At 38.7% G+C, this 25,287-nt stretch overlaps 2 protein-coding genes across 2 annotated transcripts; one reads left to right on the forward strand and one right to left on the reverse strand.

The window, feature by feature from the left end:
* Positions 1-4,956: 4,956 nt before the first annotated feature.
* Positions 4,957-5,700, reverse strand: LOC147481055 (uncharacterized). Its single transcript, XM_086578819.1, has one exon. It carries the CDS (start codon positions 5,698-5,700, stop codon positions 4,957-4,959), a length of 744 nt encoding a protein of 247 aa, XP_086434945.1.
* A 10,982-nt stretch (positions 5,701-16,682) lies between these two features.
* On the forward strand, positions 16,683-21,261 carry LOC147481056 (uncharacterized). Its single transcript, XM_086578820.1, has 5 exons — positions 16,683-17,043; positions 17,312-17,610; positions 18,095-18,272; positions 18,367-18,618; positions 21,098-21,261. The coding sequence occupies exons 1-5, from the start codon at positions 16,878-16,880 to the stop codon at positions 21,259-21,261; spliced, it is 1,059 nt and encodes a 352-aa protein (XP_086434946.1). The 5' UTR covers positions 16,683-16,877.
* The last annotated feature ends 4,026 nt before the right edge of the window (positions 21,262-25,287 follow it).

Below are 25,287 nucleotides of genomic sequence, written 5' to 3' on the forward strand. Positions count from 1 at the left end.
TTATTTCATGATTATTAAACACATAATTAACCAAATTTATATGTCTCAATGGGGTTTTATAATACACTTTTGGGTGCTTATCATGAGCCTGTAAGCTCCTGAGAGCGTTCTGCTCGCTTGAGAGCGTGTGTAGCCCCTGAGGGCGTGCTGCTCTGAGCGTTCTCGCTGAGTTGATCCTAGGAGCATAGGTCCTCAACTAGCGAGATTCGGAGAGGCTATGAGCCTGTAAGTAGTGCATATGGTGCTTGCGGTGCGAGTGGCGTGGCTTGGAGATGCGAGTAAATACCGCAGTCTATGATAACAATCTTTAGTATCTTACACTTGAACTTGTAGCAAATGGAAACATGAATTACAAAACATAATGCAACTACTGGTAAAACTTTTTTAACAAGTACGTGTTCCAAGGTCGTGGCAATAACTTCCCCTCTTGGGTTTTAATCCAATACGCTCCATTGCCAACTACCCGTTCCACTATGTAAGGGCCTTCCCACGTTGGCGCTAGCTTAGAGTCATCTTGAGTTTTTTTCAAGACTAGATCCCCAGGTTGAAAAGATCGAGGATGTACTCGTTTGTTGTAGGACCGCTTTAGGATTTGTTGGTAGGATGCTACTCTGATAGCTGCTAGATCCTTCGAGGAGATGACCTCGGCTAATTCATTATGCCATAACATATCGGGAAAATGGTGATTCGTGCCATAACATAAGGAAAATGGTGATTCACCGGTACTGGAGCGAGCTGTGGTGCGGTGAGCCCATAGTATGTTCTTGAGCTGATTTGGCCATTGGCTCTTGATCTTTTCAATCTTTTTCTTCAAATTCTCTAGAATGGCTTTGTTGCTGGCCTCTGCCTGTCCATTTCTTTTAGCATACTGGGGAGTGGAGAATGCATGAACGATTTTCCACTTGGCCAGGAACTCTCTGACTGTTTTGCCCTTGAACTGGGAACCGTTGTCCATCACTAGTGTGTGTGGTAAGCCGAATCTGGTGATGATATGAGTCCAAATGAAATTCCTGACATGTGACTCTTTGGCGTGTGCCAACGGAACTGCCGACCCCACTTAGTGAAGTAATGCGGGCAGCTAAGACAAAGCGGAAGCGGTGATTTTTTTCTCGAGGGATGAATGGTCCCATAATGTCCATGCCCCACATGTGGAACGGCCGGCGGCTCGCGATCTTCGTCATTTCTCGCGGGTCGGTCAGATGATATTGTGACCAAATGTTTGACATTTGACACACTTGAGGACATACGTTTTGGCATCAATCTGCATACTGGGCCAGAAGTATCCTTGGGAGATCGCTTTATGGGCTAACGAGCGACCTCCAGCATAATTTCCACACTCTCCTTCATGAATTTCAGTGAAAATTAACTGGCCTTGTTCTGGACTGATGCATCTCAGATGAGGTCCCCCAACGGATTTGCGAAATAATCTGTCATTTACCAAACAATAGCTACGTGCCTGGTGCGGCATCTTCGGCTTTGCACGCGGCTCATCCGGGAAGCGCATCGTCTTTGGGATATCTTGTTTAATAGGCTGCATCCACGTCTGGCTCATCTGATCTCCAGAGAGTGGGCACAGGTCGCTGATTTCTAAGACATGGTCCGCTTGGTAAGCCGGTCGGTTGACCACTTCAATGGTCAGTTGTCTAGGGGCACAGTTCGGTGTCTGAGTGGCTAAGTACGCTAAGCTATCTGCGTGACGGTTCTCGTCACGCAAAAAATGGTGTACCGTAGCTCTGCTGAAAGAAGGAAGTAAATCATTAACAACTTGAAGGTACTTGGAAAGGTTACCTTCGTTGGTAGTGTACTCTTTTGTGATCTGGCGAACAACCAGTTGCGAGTCACTAAAGATTTGGAGCTCCTTTACACCGAGCTGGATTGCCGCACACAGCCCCATTAGTAGTGCCTCGTACTCCGCTTTGTTATTGGAAGTTGCGAAGTATATACGAACTGCTTTCTCTATCATAGCTCCCTCGGGAGATACTAAAACGATTCCGATACCACTGCCTCTTGGGTTGCTGGAACCATCTACGTAGAGGGACCAGAATGTTTTTATGTTTGCTTTTGTGGGTGTGACCTCTTCTTCTGCCTCCCAATTAGGGTCGTCGACTGGAAAATCTGCTAGGAAGTCTACGACGACCTGACCCTTCTGCGACGTGCGGGGGACGAAGTCCATGTGGTGCTCGCCCAATTCTTCGGCCCATATTGCCATCCTAGTAGTCTTATTTTCATTGTGAAGGATCCGCTTCAATGGAAGATCGCTAAGTACTTTGATTGGATGGGCTTGGAAGTAAGGTCTGAATTTTCTTGCCGAGTATAATAAAGCAAGCACTGCTCTCTCCACGTGGGAATAATTCTTCTCGGCTGGAGTGAGCATCTTACTTGTGAAGTAGATCGGCTTTTCTGAATTATGTTCCTCTTTGAAGAAAACCGAACTGATGGCGAAGTCCGATACTGCCAGATAGAGCCCCAGAGTTTCTCCGTCTGTTGGTTTAGCTAAGACGGGAGGTGTTGTGAGGTATTCCTTGAGAGTGGAGAATGCTTGGTGGCATTGATCGTTCCATGAGAACTGCTCGCCTTTTTTCAGTATCTGTAGGAACGATCGGCACTTATCTGACGCTCTCGATATGAATCGGTTGAGTGCAGCAACCATGCTTGACAACTTTTGTATCTGTTTCTTTGTTTGTGGGTCGGGCATGTCTAAGAATGCCCGAATTTGGTCTGGATTCCGATCGATACCATTTGCGCGAGACACGATATCCTAGAAATTTTCCGGAGGATGCTCCAAAAAGGCACTTCTCTGGGTTCAGCTTCATTCCGGTTCGTCGTAATCTGGAAAACGCTTGCTCAAGGTGAGTAAGGTGGTCGCCTACTTTTTTGCTTTTGACAACCATGTCGTCGATGTAGACCTCCATGGTATCTCCTGGAACATGTCAGTTACCAGTCGTTGATATGTCGCCCCGCGATTCTTCATCGAAGCGGAGAACGCGTTGTAAGAATAAATTCCTTGCTCAGTGATGAATGAGGTCTTCTCCTGATCTTCTTCAGCGAGTGGTATTTGGTTGTACCCACTATATGCATCCATGAATGATAACAGCTCGTGTCCACAAGTCTGGTCGACAAGTCGGTTGATTCTAGGTAGTGGGAAGCTGTCCTTAGGTGTTTCTTGGTTGACGTTGGTGAAGTCGACGCACAGGCGAACTGTACCATTCTTTTTTGGAACGACCACTATGTTTGCTACCTAATCTGGGTAATCGACCTTCCTGATGAAACCGACCTATTTGAGTTTATCGACCTCATCGTTGACTGCTTTTTGAAAACGTAATGACAATCTTCTGGGTTGTTGTCAAACTGGTTTGGCACTAGGGTTGACGTTTAACCGATGGCATGCAACACTAGGATCTATACCAGGTACGTCGATATACGACCAAGCGAACACATCTTTATTCATGGACAGAAAATTTACAAGATGAGCTTTAAGTGTGGGGTTGAGGTTAGCCCCGACATAGACGAGTTTAGGGTCGTCTTTTGTTCCCAGATTCACTTGCTGCCTTTCTTCAGTCGGTGCCGGGTTCTGTGCGGTTTGAGTGCTCTCTGGAGGATTGCACTTTGCAGATGTCGTGCTGGTCAGATGACTGACTAGTTGTAGGAGCTGGAGCGTCTTCTATGGTTACGACAACAGGGTCAGAGGTGACTTCTGTTGCCGTGACAACAGAAACTGGGATGGTTTGCTGCAGCTGCGTTGGTTGTATGAGAGCTGGTGGGGCGATCTCTAGGCTCTGCTTGCACGTGACGCTCTCTACTGGGGCGACCTCAAGGATTTGCAACGCTGGGATAACTGCTGCCTTGGTGGAGGTCGGGATCCGGGCTGGTGAGAGGAAGTTCTTGTTGGAGCCCCCAGCGTTCTGTTTTGGTGCGCTGGCTCTGACCTCGGCCACTAAGTCTTTGGCCATTGTATAGCTGGTTGGCTCGTTTCTGACGGTGATGGGAGATTCGGTGATCTTGTTCGCTGCGATGATCTGGTTACAATGATAGGCCTCGAGCTGGTTGCTCCGAAGCTCCATCATTCCCTTCGGGCCAGGAAAACGGATCACTTGATGCAAAGTGGACGGCACTGCCTGCATTTGATGGATCCATCATCGTCCTAGAATGGCGTTGTAAGACGACTTGCTATCGAGGACGCTGAAACGCATGTTGAAGCTGACCTTGTCTTCTCGGGAGCCCACTGAGACTGGGAGTATGATGTCTCTTATTGGGTCGGCCCTAGAGCCATTGAATCCGAAGAGGGGTGCGATTGGGTCTATGAAGACCGACTTTGGCAGGTTCATCTCTTGGATCATATGGTAGAACAAAATATCGCAGGAGCTGCCAGGATCTATCAAAACTCGCTTGATGGTCCAATCACTGATTTTGACGTGGACCACGAGTACGTCATTGTGTGGGAGGCAAACCTTGTTGAGGTCGGCCTTTGAGAAGGTGAAGTCTCCTGACCTGCGTCCTGAACTGCGTGGCGCGGGTGCGGCCTGTGAAGAAAAGTTGTAAACTTCATGAAGGGCGCCAACGCGCCTTCTCTTTTCTCGCGAAGTTGAAATGGAATCATCCTGAAGTGTGATCATGTGGATGGTTCTGTCATACTCGCGACCTGTTGATGGCTGGTGGCGATCTTGACGGGAGCGGTCTCTGGAACGTCCTCTGCTGTGAGAACGACCTTGGGCCCTCTGATTGCTACGTCGGGGTGGGGATCTGCTTCGTATTCTGCGGGCCATGAGCTTGTGGCGCAGGTCAGCCGTCGGGTATGTTGGTGTATTTCTTGATGTGTCCGGCTTCTACGAGATCCTGCAAATAGTGCTTGAGCCCCCAGCACACATCGGTCTCATGGCACTTAGCTCGGTGGAAAGCACAGTAGGGCTGGTCGGGGCAATCTGCTGGTTGCCTTATCTCAGGTCGATAGTAGGCAGCTCATTTGATCTTCTCTAGTATGTAACTAGGAGATCTGGTGAGTACGGCAAATTCTCGGTCATTGCTTGGTTTGGGTTTGGAGGGCTGCCCTTGTTGTCGGGGTCGTTTTTTAGAGGATGATGCTACCTCGTAAACCTCTCCTTCTTCTGTTTCTTCTTCTTCTTGGTTCTGAGTTTTCAAACCTTCTTGTAACTTGATGTACCTATCAACTCGAGCGTACAGCTCGGCCAACGTTTCTGGCTGTTCTTTCAGGAGCGATCTGGTGAGTGCAGTGTTGCGGGTGCGGCAGGCATTTGTGAAAGCCACTGCAGCAAATGACTCTTTGAGGCCACTTTCCATGTCTAAAAGTTCTGTTTTGAACCGACTTAAGAAGGAGCGGAAGGTTTCCTCCTTACCGAGAGCAAGCTGAAAGAGTGAATTGAGATCGCCCTTCTTACGTCTATTATGGACGTATTGGCCTGCGAACAGGTCGGTGAGCTGTTCGAAGCTTTTTATCGAGTCTGCCTCGAGGGAGAAGAACCAGTCGAGTGGGCCATCTTTTAGACTAGCCGGAAACAGTCTGCAATGAAGGTGGTCGAACTCTGGTGCACTGTAGAGTGCTAGACTTTGAACATACCGGGATATATGCTGGCCTGGGCATGTGCGGCCGTCGTACATTGGGAACTGTGGTTGGATGAAGTCTGGAGGAGAGACTTTGTGGAGTAACTCAGCAGCAAATGGAGATGCGCGGTAGGTTTTCAGCATTTTTTGCACTATCTGGGTGGAGTCTTTCTTTACCGCATTTTTGTCGAGCCTTTGGCTCAGCTTGTTGATCTGTTGACTGACGTTGATGACGTCGTCCTCTGCGGTGATACCTAGTGGGTTCTGTGTATCCACTTGTGCACGTAGTGTGACGTTTTATTGCCTGAGCTCAGCTATTTGCTCGTTCACTGTCCCTAGTTGTCCTGCTAAAATGTGGAGTTGAGCTTCGAGGCTTGCCATGCTTTGTGGGCTTGAGAGTTTTGGCTACGGATTTGTTTGGAAATGGTTTGGTTTCTCAAGTAATCGAGACCACAGACGGCGCCAATGTAAAGGTGTTGTTTGGTTTTCCCTTACAAACAGTCAATGGGGGACTGGAATATGTTGTTGGATGGACCGAGTTCGACTTGAGAGCGAACTGCCTACGTATCTTACTCTTGGTTTTGTGGGGGAGAGTAGAATCAGGTCTGGCGTAGTTCATAGGGGAGGTATTTATAGATATCGAGAGTGTATCCTTGCCCACCACGTGTAAAGGGTGTCCCAAACGAGGGGTGGAGATCAGGGTAACATGTGAGAACTGTCCTCATAGGTCTGCTGTAATGATGTGGAGTGTCAGTCTGTATAAGTAGCTTGCGGCCGTGACCAGTGGCTGACGGTAAAGATATGTGCAAGTACACCTTTAGTCATGATTGCTTCTAGAAAGGGTATCTGTGTCACTTCCTAGCGTAGTTCGCGTGATACTGCGATCTGTCTGTAGCGTTCTACTAGCTCATGGATGCGACCTGGATCCATAGGTCGATGTGTCATTTCCACCATGTTAGGCGCGTGCTGGATAGAGAATATCACTCCCCTCTAGTTAGCATGATTAGTGATTTTGTCCTTGCCAAACCATTTAGTCTAATACTAGTTGCTAGACTTGGACCTCTGCGCTCATGGGATCCCTAGTACTGATATTGTCTCTCCCCTCCCCCCAACAACTTTCCATTGGCTTGGTCCACAACTTGCCCATGAGTATGAGTGTTTTATCTGAAAAAAGTCTCGGTACTAGTTGGTGAGAGATCCCACTGTATCAATCCGTGATGAACTCAGTTATCGTTTGATGTGGGACTATTTCTCTTCTCAGTCCACATACTCTTAACCCTTTGCATGTACAAATCAAAATCCAACTATTACTTTGGTTAAGTAGTCTATTGCAATCATTGTCACCAAGTACGGTACGGGTTTAAAACGGTGTATTTGAAAAAAAAAAACTTAGTTCGTGTTTTAAACAGAACGTCTCAGGAAAAAAACAAAAAAAAAAAAACATTAAAAAACGTGGAGCATAAAAAACGGGTTTAAAACGGTAAAAGCGGGGTTTAAACGTTATATCACGCATACAATACGTAAAAGAAACGGTAAAAACCGATGATAAAGAATATAATAGATAAATAATTTGATTTTTTTATAAGAGTGAAAAAAAGAATTGACATATAAAATAAAAATAAAAATAATACAAATGAAAGAAAATTCAAATACATGAAAGTATCAAATTATCATTACTCATCCAAATACTAGAAGTTTTAGATTCAGTACCAAAACACGACTCTAAATAAGATACTACTAATTACCAACCATAATGGCATAATCAAGTTCTACAAATAAGTTAATAACTTTAAAATTTATAATTAATTATTAATAGTCCAAAACAAAATAAAACTGTCTCAATAAGTCAATCTAACGCCCACTCTTCAAAAAGGTAAACTCCAAAACCCCTTTTTCTTCTTCGTGTTTTCTTTTAGATTAAAAAAAAAAAAAGTTTTAAACGGGAGATTTTCAAAATCTCGGGTTTTAAACGTTTTTTAAGTTTAAAACGGGTAAACCCCGGTTTTAAACTGGAACAAGACGCCTTGCCAATATCTTGGGTTTTAAACGCATTTTTTCAAAAAAACGCCGAACTTGGTGACAATGATTGCAATTAGTCCTGTGAGCAACTAGTTTGTCCGTCCTGGGTTAGTTTTGGTAGTCTATCATTTACCCTCAAACAAATCTTTTTGAACATACTCCTTAATTGAGCGATGTCAGGAGTTTTTTTGGAATAAGGGGGGCAACATTACAATGACTTCTTTTGGAATAAGGGGGGCAACATTACAATGTTGTTTACAAAATAGAAACTGAAGCCAACAAACTTAGCCCAGCCCATTGACTCATTGAGCCCAATCACTTAGACACTTTACACTAAGTTCTCTAGGCACTTAGCCCATGAGCCCAATCACTTAAAAAGTTAGAAATTAGAAATACTAACAGACAGAAACGAACAAAATCTTAGAAAGTAGAAACTTTCGGGTAACTCTGAAGTCTGAACTCTCGGTAGTATCCCACACTCTCGGTTCTTCTTCCTCGCTCTTGGCCTCTTGGGAGTATTTGCTTATTCCTTTCTTCGGTTTTTCACTTCTTCGACTCTTGCAAACTCTTATTATTCTCATAAGGTAAATATTTTAGTTCAATTATTCTCAATTTATTAATTTATTATGATACTTGTTTAGTTGTTTAAATGTTTGTGCATTAGACATTAGTTTAGTTAAGACACCAATTTATTTAAATTGTTTATATTAATTCGTTTATTTGTCTAGGGATTTAGTGACACCAATAGAACTATTTGTTTGAATTGGATTTTGTTTTTATGCATTAGAAATTTTGGATTGTGTGGATGATGTGATAATGCCCAATGATAATTATTTTCTCTATGTATTGTATATTGATAATTATTTAATATCTTAGGTTACAATGTCGCATCATCAAGCGCCCAAAAAACCATGAACTCTTTTATCGTTCTATAAGCGAAAAGTTGATAAACCGGAAAGTGGCGAAACTTCAACATCTATTCTTTATACTTCAAAACTTGGTGGAGATGGGCAACGTCCTACCAAAGTTCAAGTTGTCAAAATTGAAAGAGTTGAACCTTCTTCTCAAGTCCAAAGAGTCGGAGTTGAACATTCTTCCAAAGCTCAAGAAGTTACACCTATGGAAGTTGATGTCACTTCTCCATTTGAACGTGATCCGGGTAAATGTATTGCTATATATGAATACCCGCTTAACAAACGTGATGAAGTCCGAGTAGCTTATCTTAGAATGGGACCTTGTCGACCGGCTCATGAGAACGAAAAAGATTATCCATTGACTATGTTTGGAAAACAAGGACGTCGGTTCAACGCTAAATGGTATAAACTATTTCCTTGGCTAGAGTACTCACTCCATAAGGATAGAGCATATTGTTGCTATTGTTTTCTCTTTGAAACAGATCCTCTGAAGCATCCGGTGTTTACCATTGATGGGTTTCAAAATTGGAGAAAAATTAATAGTGGGAAGCAATGTTCTTTTTTGAAACATGAAAGTGGTCTTTGTTCTCCACATAGATCGCCAACATTATATTGTGAGAATCTAATGAATCATTCTTGACATATAGATAGTGTTATCAATACACTTTCTAATTAAGTGATTGCAAATAATCGGATCCTACTCCGAAATATTGTTCAATATATTCGGATGCTTGCACTACAAGGGTTTTCTTTTAGAGGCCATGATAAGTCAAAGAATTGTGGAAGTTTTCTTGCAATGTTTGAGTTTTCAAAATTGTTGAACAAGAAAGTTGCCGAAATAGTAGGTAATTGTTCGGGAAATGCCATGTATACCTCACATGGTATTCAAAAGGCACTTTTGCATATATTTGCCAAAAATGTGAGAAAGAAAATACGTGAGGATGTTGGTGATGCAAAGTTTTGTATCCTTGTGGATGAAGCACAAAATAATTCACGGAGAGAGCAAATGGTAATTATTATAAGATTTGTTAATTGTGATGGTTTTGTTAGAGAGAGGTTTTTGCTATTGTTGGTGTTGAAGACATTTGTGCATTAACTTTGAAAAAATATATAGGGTTTTTTGTAGTACGTCACATTATATTAGCGCAATTTTGAGTTTAGTCACACGAAGTTCAAATATTTGATTTTAGTCACACTCCGTCAACTAGTCTGTCTCAAGCTGTTAGTCAACGTATTTTACTAGATTTGATCGTACGTTGACCGTATAATATTTGTTTTTGACCACTGAGATTGTCCACGAGTATGGTGGTGAGTGATGATGGATTGGTTCATTTCTAAAAAAATTAATATATATATATATAGGCCCGATCTTAGAAGTACATACTTATTTTAAAGCTAAAATAAGTACGTAAGTAAAACATCACCTAGAAAATGAATTCAACTCTAATATTTTGTGGGTATTACCTACATACTATAAAGATCATCTCTGCAAAATTTGAGCTAATTTGGAAACCTCTGACCTAGCTAAAAATTATTGTCATCTTTAAAAAGAAATCTAACGGTCCATAAAATAATATTTTTGCAATCATCTTTTGCCTAAGTTAGAGATTTTCAAATGAGTTGAAATTTTGTAGAGATGATGTTTATGGTGAGTAGATGATATCTACAAAAAATTAGGTTTGAATTCATTTTCTAGGTGAAGTTACGTACTTATTTTAACTTAAAATAAGTATGTACTTCTAAGATCGTACATATATATATATATATATATATATATATATATATATATATATATATATATATATATATATATATATATATATATATATATATATATATATATATATATATACCTTATCTCTCTCCTCATCTTATGTCTTTATTTTCCAAACCGTGCATTCTCATACATTCCTAAAAAAAAGGAAACTTTATAAATTAGTTTGACCTCCCTAGATTTGCTACTTTTTCCTTCTTTTATTCTTTATTTATTTGGTTCTCCTAATCTCTTTTAAAACCAATCCTAATAAAATAAAAGTCCTAAAAACTACTAAACCAAATTCTTAAAATACTATACGAGGATGAAGAGATCAAAGTTTGTGGCGAGTATGTTCTGTGAAGTTTTATGGCTGAATCCCCGGTTATTCCAGCAGAAAAGATTGCCTAGTTGAAATATCAGGCATCTCTATACAAGGAAGACTGCCAGAGAACCCTTTGAAGTCCGCCTATGTCTTGCTCCATTGAAAGTAGGTGGACTCGGCCAGAGAAGAGAGTTGAGAAATTAACAAAACAAGCTGTAAAGAATGTGTGGGAGACAGACAGAGATGAATGTCTCAAGGGTCCCATGGCTCCCGAGGGCGGTGTTTGACTTTGGGGTTAGTAGGAGCCATCATCCCGTTCTTCGTTCTATTTCAGATTCCTACTTTGAACAGTTATCACACTGAACCACTTATCATATGAATTAGACTGAACGGAACTCAGCTTAGATTGTGTTGCCATGCTAACTCTATGATTTAATATTCTGCTTTGAACATTGAACACCGATTCTCAGAACAAGAGGGTGTTTGGCTGAATTCTCTCTCGTTGTTTATAGGTGATACATCGGTAGTATCCATAGGCTCATCCAACCTCCTTCGCGGATTTGCGTAGGGCGTTGAAAGTAGTCCCATTCCACATAGAACATTAACACCTGCACCAAAAGGAAATTTAATGTAAACCTTTTGGCTAAAGCAAATACAATGGTACATTTTTAAACAAATTCCGAGCTCATGCTTAAGGCGGAATAATTAACAAGAAAACTACAGACTTTCTATGTAGTTTCCAAGCAACTAATGGAGAGATCCAACCACAATACCACAAAATTCATTCATCGGAGATAATTAAGGGAAAAAAGATTAACATATGGAGTATGCATGGTGTTACCATTGATATTTGCTTTCGAGTGTAAGAGCATTGCTGAGTTGGTGGTAGTTCGGGATAAGAGAACGCCTGACTCGACACATGCTTTGATGGTGGAAGAGACCGCTCTTCTTTGTCCAAGGTTGCAGTACTGGGGATTGTTTGTTTAGGGCAGAATTAGATTCCCATATCAGATGTCTTCTATAAGGTGATGATATTGGCAAGAACGAACTGCTTATTCCCAAACCCGATCCAGCTAAGAAGCTAACTGTGGGAGGGTTAAAGGTCGAATACATGTCGATTGATTGTGACACCATGCAAAAATTTGGTGTACCCCAAGAAACTTAGCTTCCCATCGGAGTTCCTTATCTAGTCACTGAGTACGGAGGGTGCGCTGGGTCCTAGGTTCATTTCCTGCATGGATGTAATAGTAGGTAAAACACAGAAAGATGCATACAAAGTAACTGAAGAATGACATGGTCAGGCACACCCGTGCCAATTCCTCCACAAATATCACCCAGTTTCCCTCCTGCTCAAAATACTCAAAAGCTGTACTAGCAATCTGTTCCCACCCTTCAAGAGCCTCCAGCTGATATGGGCTGATCCCAGCCGCGCAAAACTCTTCAAAGTTCATAGGATAGGGGTTCCATCTAAACATAAAAGCTTCAACATATATATAGGTATAGGATATGTACAAGGTAATAATTTTATAATGTTGATATGATATTCCTAAGGTTTTCGTGTATCTCAACACTAACCTATGTCATAACAGAAAGTGGTTGACATAAGTTTATCCTCAATGAAGATTTAGAAGTACAATGCATTAACAGATGAATACTGAAAGAAGTTCAGAAGGAGCTAAACATTATTTTAAAATAATGCATGATAGTTTATGAAAATAAGGAACTAGAGACAATTGTTGTATGACATCCTTTCTAGATTTGTTTTGGCTCAATAATTTAGAAGAAGCTAAATAAATTTGTTCTCTCCGTGCTATACTCAAAAGGCTGAAAGATTGTCTCGGACTACAAAGATTTTTTTTTGGCTTATAATGAGTAAATCCACCGCCATCGCTTCCAAATTTTCAAGGAATCTTGAATTTGCGAGTCAATAGAAGACAAGGACGGTGGTTATTATTGATTTGTGAATTAACTTTCAATGGGAGGACTGAATTTCAAAGATTTCAACATCTCGATTGCAAATTGCAATTCTTGCTTAAATTTTTATAATGATTGACCTTGCGGTGGGAGATCTCGCATAGACTTCGAAAAGTCGGCTGAGTGTCAAGAAACCATTTTAAACCAAGGTAAACAGTTGAAGGCATTGGCTTCAAAACCCACTCTAGCTTAATGAAAGTCCAGTTCTCCGGACAAGGTTGTCCCGAGTCCTCCCTTAACCCCTCCACCATCATATCCAATAAAACCCATCGTGTTTCTTCCCTACTTGATCAAATCCTAGGCTGAGAAAGACATTGATCCTAATGATCTTGAGTCCTAATGAAGATGAAAGAAATTATATGCACCATGGATACTCGAGAGAACTTTGCAGTTGATGGGGGTTTCAAGTCCAACAAATATTCCTAAGGAAGACCATTCAAGTACTTCTATTGTTCGAAGAAAAAATATTGTTCTGCGTGAAAGACTTGAGGCACATCAATCTTCAACATATGAGTATGAGATTCGAGGAGGAGAGGGTTTACCATTGTGTGAATCTTGAGAATAGGACATGTTCATGTAATGATTGGAATGTTTTCGCCTTCCGTGTATACATGCATGTGCAGCACTTCGGAAGTTAAACAAAGATGTGTACCTGTTTGTTGATGATTGCTATAAAAGGGGTACGCAAGATCTATTCACAGCCCATGCGACCTTTATGCACGTATGACATGCCTCGATTTGACTGTATTGGTGAGGTAAACGTTGATGGTGAATTGAAGATGTTGATAAAAAATCTGAGGATATTGACCCTAAGGAAAGTGCTGAGAGTGAAGTTGTGAAAGATGGAGTATATGTCGATAAAGCAACGGAGGCACTAAAGTAGTTGAAAACCCCGAATCAGTTGTGGACGTGGCAGACAAACCAGTAAACTAACTTGAAACTGTTGAAGATGTTGATAAAAAATCTGAGGATATTGAGCCTAAGGAAAGTGCTGAGAGTGAAGTTGTGAAAGATGGAGTATATGTCGATAAAGCAGCGGAGGCTACTGAATCCTTTGCATTCAAAACTCCATCAGTTCTCGAATACAAAGAAGTAGTTGCTATTCCTGATGTTTTGGATAAGACTAATGTGGACAGTGCACTAAAAGATGAAACTTCGCTTGATGAGGTTGAGAATTCGAGGAAGAGTTGGCTTGAAGTAGGAAAAGCTGAAGAAGAGAAGTTAGAAAAATTAAAGCGGGGCATCAGCTGAACCTAAGACTACAAAGCAAGAAGTTGGGGTTGATGCCAATTCTGCTATACTTGCTGGAGAACCGGTACTATCCAGGGAGGCGGAAGTGATCCCCTGAAGAAAAGAAAGAAGAATTTGTTAAATTAAAGATGGTATAGTGCCTTGGGTTGGCACTTCCAATGGTATAGAGCCCGCGGATGGTATCAAAAAAGAAGAGGGGCTGATTCGGTTCGCTATACTTCTTTGGAAAATCTTTTGAAGGGGAAAAACCTTTGAGGCTATTCAAGTGGATGAAGAGAAAATACTGAGGAAGATATTAAAAGTGAATTTGCATCTGTTGAGATTAAAAAGATCTGAGCCCCTAGTCATCGATAATGAAGATGGAAATGACTCAAATTCTGGCTGAAGTTTCTTTGAGAAGTCTTTTGATGGAGAAAAGGCATTTAAAGATGTTGATGTGGTCCCCGATGTGAGAAGAAAGAGAGGAAAATGTTAAAGATGACACAACTTCTTTAATCGAGATTAAAAAGATACAATCCTAGAAGGGCAAGTTAATGTTCCCTCTATTGTTGAAGCCGCTATAACATCAACCTCATATTCTGAAACATTAGGAGCAAAGAATCGAGAGTGGTTCATTTCAGAAAGAGAAGAAGTGTTGCACTCGGCTTCCATGTTTGCGGTAGAAAGAAACACCAAATGAAGAGGGTTCAACAGCAAGCAATCTTTGCGACAACGATTGCTGATGGGAGAAGACACAAAGTATAGAGAATCTTATCCAAATCAGTGGTAGACAAATGCATTACTAATGGTGTTTTATAGGTGAATTCTCTGTTGTTGCCTGTCCCAGATATGTTAGCTACAGAGGCACGATAATGCTAATGTTCTTTGGGACATCCAAGTTGAAGCTGTCCTTATCCGTCATCATCTCTGGATACGGGTGTTGGACATCGCAAATATGAACATGCTCTCCAATGAATCCGTCATCATCTCTGGATACAGGTGTTGGACATCGCAGATATGAACATGCTCTCCAATGAAAGGCATATTGAAGATGGTATTCCAAGAAATCAAATCAAAGGAAACCATTGAGATGCTTGACATCATGGAAACATATAATGTACTGATGATTGCTGAAAATAGGAAGGAAATGAAATGTCGATGTCGATGAACAAGATGTGCAAAGTTTTATCTGCCTGATACTTTTCTTGATGTAGTAACTTGGCTGCGGCCTAAGCAAATCTAAAAATGACCCTTTGAACAGCTAACTAAAGTAAAGTTGGGAGCATTTGCAAGTTGTGGGGTTAAGTAGGTTTCAGAACTTGATCAACATAAAGTGTCAACAGGAACATACTTATTTACTAATTGAAACTTTGTACAGTTGCCCAAAAAAAGAATGCTCTCATGCAAATAACGCATAGTTTGTCAGGGTGAGGGTGTACTAATTTAATACATCCATGAAATTAGTATTGTATCAAAACGATTTTCACAAAAAGTTATTAATGATTAGATCCACTCAAATATCAAAACATTTGTTTTCTTAACCAAGCATTCTCATAGACTCCTTCGTTTATTTTGTATTTATTTGGGCCTCCTCAAATATCAAAACACACGTACAAACTCAACTTCTGATTTCTTAAAACTCTACGAATCCTAATAAAACAAAATTCCTAAAACCTAATAAACCAAAAACTCCACTTCTTATTTCTTAAAACTGCCAAACCTAGCAGCCGAGTTAGATTTTGAATTCCTAAAACCTACTAAATCAAAAACTCAACTTATTATATCAAACTCAACTTTTTAAAAACTCTCAACTGTATAGCTTCAATGGTATCAAAAGGAACATCAAAGTGTGCTTCAACCAGTGGTAGAGCATCAAAAAATAGAGCAAAACCTAGAGCAGTAAGAAGGACAAGAATAAAATCAAAGGAAAAAATAGGTATTGATTCAATCTTAATATCTATATTCACTCTGTGGGGAAAGGTATGCAGCGGTAAGGTATTTCAAGCACAAACATGCCTAGAATTTAACATGTTGTTGTTGCCTTTTGAGTCTACGAAAAACCTTGAAGTGCTGGATAAGCACACACACTGATAATAACAATAATAATCACACATATTCCTTATATTATGAAAGTAAATGTTAGAAAGACAGTGCTTGCTATTTTTTCAGTATAAACTATTAGATTATTTTATTTTATTTTTATTTAGTTTTCCGGTATGAAAGTTTTAAGTTTAAATCAACTGAATTGGAAATGGAATGATTTTATAATAATTATTATGCTATACAGTATATCAAATTTTTGCGTTTTTATGAGGTATATTCTGTTCTCTGTGGTTGTGGTTAAAAGGACTTACACCTCCACTCTTTCAAGTGGACTTTTCTCTGTGGTTGTGAAGTTGTCATGGTACCCTAATACCTCATGATATCAGTTCATATACCCTCTCCTCTTTGTTGAGTTATGTTATACACTAGCACAAATATTGCGGTAGAAAAACACTAATTGATTGATTTTGCAGGCACTTATCTAGTTTTAAGTAAAGCAGAATGTAAACTTAATAGATCTAATCAAATGAGTTATTTAGCGGAAAAAAGGAAAAGGCCTCTTGGTGTTGAGTGTATGCAAAATCAAGAAAGAAATGAATTAATGAAAACAATTTCCAAGCAAAAAAGAGCTGACCTGAAGAAGAAGAGGAAAAAATCCGTTGTTGCTGAGTTTAATGAGTCTGTATCATTAAACGAAGATTATTATTCACAAATGATGAGTAGTGAATCAGATGGTGATGAAGAAGACATATCAAATGAAACTGAACATAAAAGTAAGATTTTCCATATATTTTAATTTTGTATTATGATAAAAATTCCTAAAGAAATTTATATGTTTGTGTTTAACACAGGAAATTGTCAAGAAGCCTGGAATTTTGGAGAGCCAAAGTCTATGTGTTCGTTTTGTGGAGCAATACTTTGGTATAAAGAAAGGGTTGGTAGAACAAAGCAGACCAAGAAACCAAAGTTTGGAATATGCTGCCTCCATGGAAAAGTTCAGCTTCCTCTTTTAGCTGATGCACCTCCATTCCTAAACCAGCTACTAGATTCTGAAGGTGGTTAAATGTCTACAAATTACAGAGAAAACATGAGGGCGTATAACTCGATGTTTGCTTTCACATCAACTGGGGGAGTGGTTGATAAAAAAATAAACAATGGTAGGGGACCATATGTTTTTAAGATCAGAGGACAAAATCACCACAAAATTGGTTCCCTGTTACCAATTCCAGGTACACCTCCTAAATTTGGGCAATTATACATATATGATACAGCCAATGAACTACAATACCCTCTTGAAAATATTTCAAAATATTAGATTCTTAGATATTAGGATATTAGATTTTTTTTTTTTTATTGGCTAGGATATTACATTTTTTTACGTAGATATGATTTTCTTCAATGAAAAATGGAGCAAATAATTAGCCATTTGAATTTTCGTAATTATTTTGTTTTTACATGTTCTTTACGAGTTAATTTGGTTTTTTCCCTTTGTGCCAGGTCAGACTCCTAAATTTGGGCAGTTATATATATATGATACAGGCAACGAAGTGCAAAACAGATTGAACTCTTTTAGTAAGAAGATTGAAAAGAAGAAACCGTTGGATCCAAACATTATAGCAGGACTCATTAGCATGTTAAATGAAAACAACAGAATAGCTGAGACTTACAGAATGGCGAGAGATCATTTTGAAGAATATGAAACCGCTGATGTTAGTATAAGACTCATTAGCAGAAGAGTAACTGATGGAAGGCTCTACAACTTACCAACTTCTAATGAGGTAGCTGCTCTCATTTTGGTAATGGAGATGAATCTCAAGGTCACCGTGACATTATTGTTGACAAGAAAGGATACAACTTAAAGAGAAGGGTGAACTAGTATTACCCTCCCACTAGATGAGCCAATTAGGATTTCCCCCCCACTAGATAGGAAATTAGGGTCTCCCCCCTAAATACACACAAAAAAATTTTGGTCAACCCACTTTGACTTTTTTTTTTTGTGTGTATTTAGGGGGGAGACCCTAATTTCTCATCTAGTGGGGGGGGGGGGGTTAATACTAGTTAACCTTAAAGAGAATTGATGAAACTTTTCCAAGTTTTATGTTAATGCAATACCCTCTCTTATTTCCTGACGGAGTAGATGGATATGTGCCTGAAACCAAGTACAGAAATGGTAGTAAAGTGGGTAAAAGACAACATGTTACCATGAGAGAGTATTATGCATTTAGAATGCAAATGAGAGGAAATGAAGGGCTGACAATATTCAAAAGTAAACGATTGAAGCTACAGTTTTGGGTAGAAGCATACATTGCTGTTGAGGAGATGAGGCTTTCATGGGTTAGAAATAACCAACATACTATACATGCAGAATTGTACCAAGGTTTGGTTGATGTTGTTGTTTCTGGGGACACTAAACCTGCATTTGTTGGTAGGCGATTAGTTTTACCATCATCTTTTACAGGTAATTAAGTCTATTGAAATCCCCAAAACTCACTTACAAGTTTAAAAATTAATTTATAATGGCAAATGATTAGTTTTACCATCGTCTTTTACAGGTGGTCCAAGATATATGGTACAAAATTATCAGGATGCCCTAGCCATTTTCAGATGGGCTGGAACTCCTGACATTTTCACCACATTTACTTGCAACCCCAAGTGGCCTGAAATTCAAATGGCATTGGACAAGGTTTCTAAGGGACTAAAACCTGAAGATGCCCCTGATACTGTTGCTCAGGTATTTGAAATAAAACTGCACGAGTTAATGACTGATCTGCAACGGCGTAAACATTTTGGTAGAGCTTGGGCAGGTCAGTCTTTATATTTAAATGTTTTCACATAAGCTTTAAATGTCAATGACCCTACTTTTGAAAAGTTAAACAATAAATATGTCCTAACTCAAACACATTTAGTTAAGCTCCTGCGCTATCCCGACTTAGCATAGAAAACAACATAAATAACCATGGACTTAGCATTCATGTAGCGCCACACACACACACACCAACCAAACACAAAACAGTACAATGTTTTCTTTATTTCTTTTTTACTTTTTACCTATTGCACATGTTCTTTGCAATGTTTGTTGCCATAATTTAGTAAATGTTATAGTGGATTTAGTATGTATGGGAATGCCTTATTTTTACCAAATTCAAATTCCTTAGGATTATAGTGAACAATCTCAGGTTCGGGGAAACCAACAGCCTTGAAAAATTAGTGGAATCAAATAAAGGAAAAGGAAAAATCTTTAACCTGAACAAGTGAACAACATTTGTTGAATTCTTTTATATTCTCTACTATAATTATCTTAGCACACGCCTTTGCTAACCCATCAAACGTGACATATTTCTCTCCAGAGATAGTGAAGATTTGCTTGCTTGCTTTCTCATTACCAAGAACTGAATAAAAGGCGGTGGCCAAATCACGTAATGTGTTTCCACAGTTGAATGTGTTAGAAATTTAAGAATTAAATAAAAATAAAATAAGAAGTAGCTATAGCTATAAATTTGAATTGTACATTATACTTGAGATAAAGATTTTAATCTTTTAACCTTAACATGGCCAAGTTCGTTATTTGAACCCTCAATTGGATTTTGGAATTGGACGACTAGCTTTCAATCTGTGAAAGAACTATTCCTCAACTGGGTTGTAGTTCAAAGAGCCATAAATGTAGACCAGTCTTATTGAAGTCCAGTTCACATCTCTCGACTGTAGTAAGTTTTCTGTCTCGAGCTTTCCTTTATGCCTACTCTTTGGATCTACTGCATCAACCTATCATACAGTCCACACAAGTTAAAAGTAGATCTAAGGATCAGAAACTTCCAAAACATAACTAATTGCTCAGTTCCACTACTTTCAGCAAAGATAAAAGCCAAGGGTTTTGTCAACTATGAATTTCAGGAACAGTAAAATAATGTCCTGAAAGCATGTCTTCTGCCATAGATTGCATCTGAGTAGGACAACTGTGATTGTTAAGGGATATTTCCCTAACGTAAAAGCTCTTCAGTGTATCTATTGAAAGCTAAAAATATGGGGATTCAGCCTTTTTCAATAGCACCACTAATATATTATACTTACAAGTTACAACTAAGAAAGCAGCATACGCCTCAAGTTAGTCTACAAAAAAAAAAAGAATACCAAAATTAAACAAGATTAAAGCTAAAAATACCTAGATAATGGAAATTCAGCATCTTGCCTTGCCTTGCCTTTGTCTCATATCCCTAAAAGGTATTTAAAGAGGTTTCAGTCAATATCGAAGTTAAGGAGCCATATTTGCAGCAGTTAGTTTATCTTGAAGCTTCGTGACCCGAGCCTGCAGAAATAGTCATAAGAACTAAAGCCCCTTTCAATCAATTATTTGGTAAAAGCAAGATGTCATGTGGGTGGATTCACCCTACAAGTGTATGACTTCATATTATAATCAATTCCCAGAATAAGATTATCCATTATACAAACTATATTGTTGGATAGATGTCTTAAACAACAAATGCACTTGAACTGAACTTATTTACTGCAAAAAAATTGACTATAATCTTGAATGATTTAGATCGACGAATAGATGGATCAATCTGCAAAGCTACTGTGGCTGAATTTTCAACTGCAATTGCTTCCTCTAAGGCCAAGAAAGTATCACCTTCTCATAGATAGTCCTGCAATAGTTAAAACAATATATAAATCTCCAGGACATGCTCCATGAGCTGCATATTCATTTAGGCAAATACAACAAAACCGGGTGGGGCAGGACTGGTTGGGCCCTGAGAGCAATTAAAAGTATCGATATTGTTCATTTTGCTACAAGGTAGAAAGAGTTTCTGAACTACTCAAGAGATAGATGAGAAAGTATCTGATGAATGTGTGTAGGAATACTAGCAAAAGCCTATGGCAGGGGTGTTTAGGAAGCATCCCATGGGTTTGGGAGGCCAATGCTCATGCGACGTATGGGTTGCTATTGCATCTTAAAAACTTTTATGTGTTAATTGTTTACACATTATTGAGAAGGTAGATGACCTATAGAATCCAGGTTTCTGTTGCACCTTGGCTTATTGCAACACATGTTAACTATTTACCAAGCCAAACGGTGATCTGAGAGTTCTCCATTTTGCCTAGAACTTACTTTGCAGTATCATACTCAAAATAGATGCTATACTAAAATCCATACTTTCCTCGAGTTTCCAAAAAAAAAAAAATTTTTTTGCATAATTTGGCAGTTAATGCCCTGTTGGATTGAATAATCTTTTCTTATATGAAAAGCTTACCTTAAATTCTTTTATTGTCTTTTATTTGTTTTTGCAGCAATATACACAATAGAGTTTCAGAAGAGAGGATTACCTCATGCTAATATATTGCTTTTCTTGGATAATGGTTCCAAGCCCAAGACTCCTGCTCAGATAAATAAGTTAATATCAGCTGAGCTTCCTGACCCAGAAGATAAAGTTGCATATGCAGCAGTTACATAATTTATGATGCACGGACCCTGTGGAGATAAAAATCCAAGCTCGCCATGTATGTTGGAAAATAAATGTTCTAAACACTATCCGAAGGATTTTTGTAGTGATACTACAATTGATCACAATGACTTCACCGTTTATATGAGAAGAAACAACGGTCGTAAAGTCACGATTAAAGTGTTTGATAAGACTGAGGAACTGGACAATAGGTGGGTAATACCACATAATGTCGATTTGTGTGTTAAATTTCAAGCACACATAAATGTTGAGCATTGTAATAAGGCAAGGTTGATAAAGTATCTTTTCAAATATATTAACAAGGGCAAAGATAGAGCCACTGCTTTTATTGTTGAGAATGTCGCAACAGATGTAGACATGGGGAAACAAATCATTTGAGATGTGGACAAAGTTGGACGTTTTCTTGATTGTCGTTATCTTTCTGCTTCTGAAGCATGTTGGAGATTATTGAACTTTGAAATTCAATACAGAGACCCAAGCGTAGAGAGGTTGCCATTTCATCTTGAAGGAGAACAAATTGTCTACTATGGTGACAATGATTTACCAGAAGAAGTCATCAAACGCGAGAAAGCTTCAAAAACGAAATTTACAGAATGGTTTAAAGCCAATGCCATGTATCCATCTGCTAGGGAACTTACTTATATGGAATTTCCCACTAAATAGGTTTGGCAAGTCAATGACAAAGTGTGGACTCCTAGACGAGGAAAGGGTAAAAGAAAGATCGGCCGTGTTTACTATGCTCACCCTACATCAGGAGAAAGATTTTACTTACGGATGTTGCTTAATATTGTCAAAGGTCCTAGAAGTTTTGAAGAAATCAGAATAGTCAATGGAACTATTTATCCTACTTTCAAAGCAGCGTGTGAGGTAACTTATGAAATTTTATTTTCATATATCATTATAATTGTTAGATCTTGGGAAGTTAAACACTTCTAGCAATTTCTCTTTCTTTTCTTTTATTTTCTGTTTTTTGGATTATGTGTGTTTGGATTGGTGGGGGTGATGTCTGTGGGTTTCTAGAACTTACCCTACCTTTTACCCAAACCTCAGGCAGGTTAAGGTTGAACTGAGAAAGGCAGTCCATCCGCTCATTAGGTCATCACTCATCACTAAGTATCCTGTTCCTTCCTTTGGCGACAACACATTTCTTTTAGCGGTGGAGTCATGACAACAAAGTAAAATAAAGTAAAAGGAATAGATATGACAACAATACATGGTAAATCATGTTTAGCTGAATTTAGTACCAGAAAACAGGATTTCTTGCCATAAAAAAAAAAATTCAAGTAGAACGGGTCACAAATGTAAGTCTATTTATAGGAGGAAACTGACAAATGTGTGTATTAATGGGGAAAAAAGGAAATATTATTTCATTACTTATTGCTTGATTAGCAATAACCCGAGCACATGATGTCTTCCCTAAGGAAATAGTGTTTGATTACTTACTGCTTGATTAGCGATAACCTGAGCACATGATGTCTTCCCTGTCCCTACAAGTCACATTTCCAAGCTTAAGCTACTTTAGACGCTAGATAACTAGAAGGAAAATTTTAAATATATATAGATTACTGTTAAAACAGGAAGTTTAAATTAAACTGGCAGCAGTTATTGGAGGGAATAGGGTAACGATTACAAAACATCTGCTAAGAGACTTTCGTGCCAAGATTTCGTCTCAAGAGTGTGGATAGGTTGGCTGAGATGGTGGAAGCACTTTTGGAAGGCCATACTTAATCCGACAATAAAGAAAAGGGACTCTCCTAAAACTTTTACAAATAAACTTAGGAAACACATACACACTTAGATTTGTTTTTTCCTGTTGTCTATTTTTGAAAAACTCCTGAAGTTAATATATGCTGAATTTTAATTTTAAACTATGCATATTTAATTGTTCAATTAAATTTACCTGCCAGACACTAGGTTTGTGATAAACGTAAAAATAGATAGTTTACCTACGAAATGAACGATGAACTCAAAACGCAAGTAAACTAAAACTTTCTTGTGAACCTATATTTATCAAAGTTTCTACTCTCAATTCTATCGAAATAGAGTGGAGTAACAAATTCGTTCCACTCCTAGTTCTCTAGCATGGAATGTTTTCTAATCTAATTAGTCGGTTTTAAGTCTAATGAGAGTTTTACGAGGGAGAATTATACTACGATGCAATATGAAAAGCAATATGTTGAATGTCACTACGAAATATATGAAAATACTAATGTTTTTGAATCTAGATAAAGAATTAGAGGGGAATTGAATCCACCTCGAATCCAACTTAATCACCTAGAATAAACTGTTGTAATCCAATTCTTACGTTCTTACGGTAAGAATTGTTCGTTCTAATCCCTAATTAACATGGCATTTCTACCAATTATAACTAGCATGTGAGGTCGTCCACCCATTCTCATGGCGAAACACGACCTTCTAGAATGGAATAGACTCTACAACGCTTCTACACTATACAACTAAGTTTTCATCAAGGCTTCATCAACCCCTCTAATGGAGGTTTTAGCCTTGATTCATCAACCCATCATTTATAGACTGATTAATTGAATACAACATATTACAAAGATTCTAACTTTATGAAATTTAACTAAACAATAATCAAAATCTAATTAATAACTAAGAATTGAATGATAACAAGAATTGAAATTAGATCTAATAAATTGTAAATGATAAAAATTGAAATTGAATAATAATAACTATTTTATTTATCTAATTAAATGACGAACAATCATTCAAGGAATTAAATAAAAACAAGATATGAAACTAATTAAATTAAACTAATTAAATCTAAGGAAAACTAGATCTAGAATTAATTAATGGAGGCTACTAATCTAATCTTTAATCTAGGTCTAACTATCTACCATTAACAAAGAGCTAAGCTTTTGTTTTTATACTTTCAAATCCAAAAATCGTGCATGGGCTTGGAGCCATGTTTTGGGCCAGAGAATCAGGCCCAAAACCCAATTCTTCAGTCCAAAAAGGCCTCTTGTGGGTCAAGGCTTGGACCATTGGAAAGCTCTTTCCGAGCCGGTCGTTTTGACATAAGGTAGGCCCCATTCCGAGGTCTGAGTCCAAAGATACGGCCTTCGGAAGTTCTGCTGACTTGTGTGTTGTTTACGCCGCGTCGACTTTTCAGCTTTTGACCGGGCTTTAGAAAGGCTTTATCTTCTTGAATCTTGGCCTTTAATCACGGAACTCCTTAGTAACCGACCTTTGCTCCTTTATCTCGCTAAAGTGGCACATTTCTGCACATAATGGACTTTGAAGCCCGAAATGCATAAAACACGAATCGGTGTTAACTCTTAATTATTACTCACATAATTGGTCTAATAGTATGATGTTATTCACAGGGTTAAAACTACAGTTTTAGGCTCTTATCAAACCACCCCAAACAGCATTTTGCTTGTCCTCAAGCAAAGATGAGAAATTAGAATAAGTGACAAAAATGGAGTTCTAACTACTCGTTTATTTGAGTCGCGATTGCATTGACCATATGCAACAAGGCCTTAAACCACTAGGAATTCCCTAGTGGACGAGTTATAGCCTCGTGAGAGTTTTCCAGTGAAGGTACTCACAAACTTCATCTATACTACAACGACTAAGAAAGAAAACTATTGTTTCCTTATTCATGTCTCAATTATCTATACATCTCACTAGCAATGAATACAGAATAATCATGTCGAAACTTAAGCTAATATATGCATAATAATCAATCATCTACAAATAAACATATATACAATGAGTAATGCTATGAAATGTAGTAATAGGTCCGTTTCTGAAACTTTGGAATAGCGTCCTTAAGTAGGTTCTCACATAAAAGTCAAGACAAAAATCACTCTGATTTTTCCACTCAAGTTTTGCTACTCCAGTGTGTAGTGGGCATACTTTACCTTACAATCTCAATGACACACAAGGAAGCCGAAGTTGATCAAACACATCTGCCACTTACTATCCCACTAACCTATTCCTAATTAAGCTAGAGGTCTTTATTAGGTGTCATGGGATTAGGAGATGGTTTAA

Source organism: Coptis chinensis, chromosome 8 (genome assembly GCF_015680905.1).
Source record: "Coptis chinensis isolate HL-2020 chromosome 8, ASM1568090v1, whole genome shotgun sequence".
Classification (NCBI taxonomy): domain Eukaryota; kingdom Viridiplantae; phylum Streptophyta; class Magnoliopsida; order Ranunculales; family Ranunculaceae; genus Coptis; species Coptis chinensis.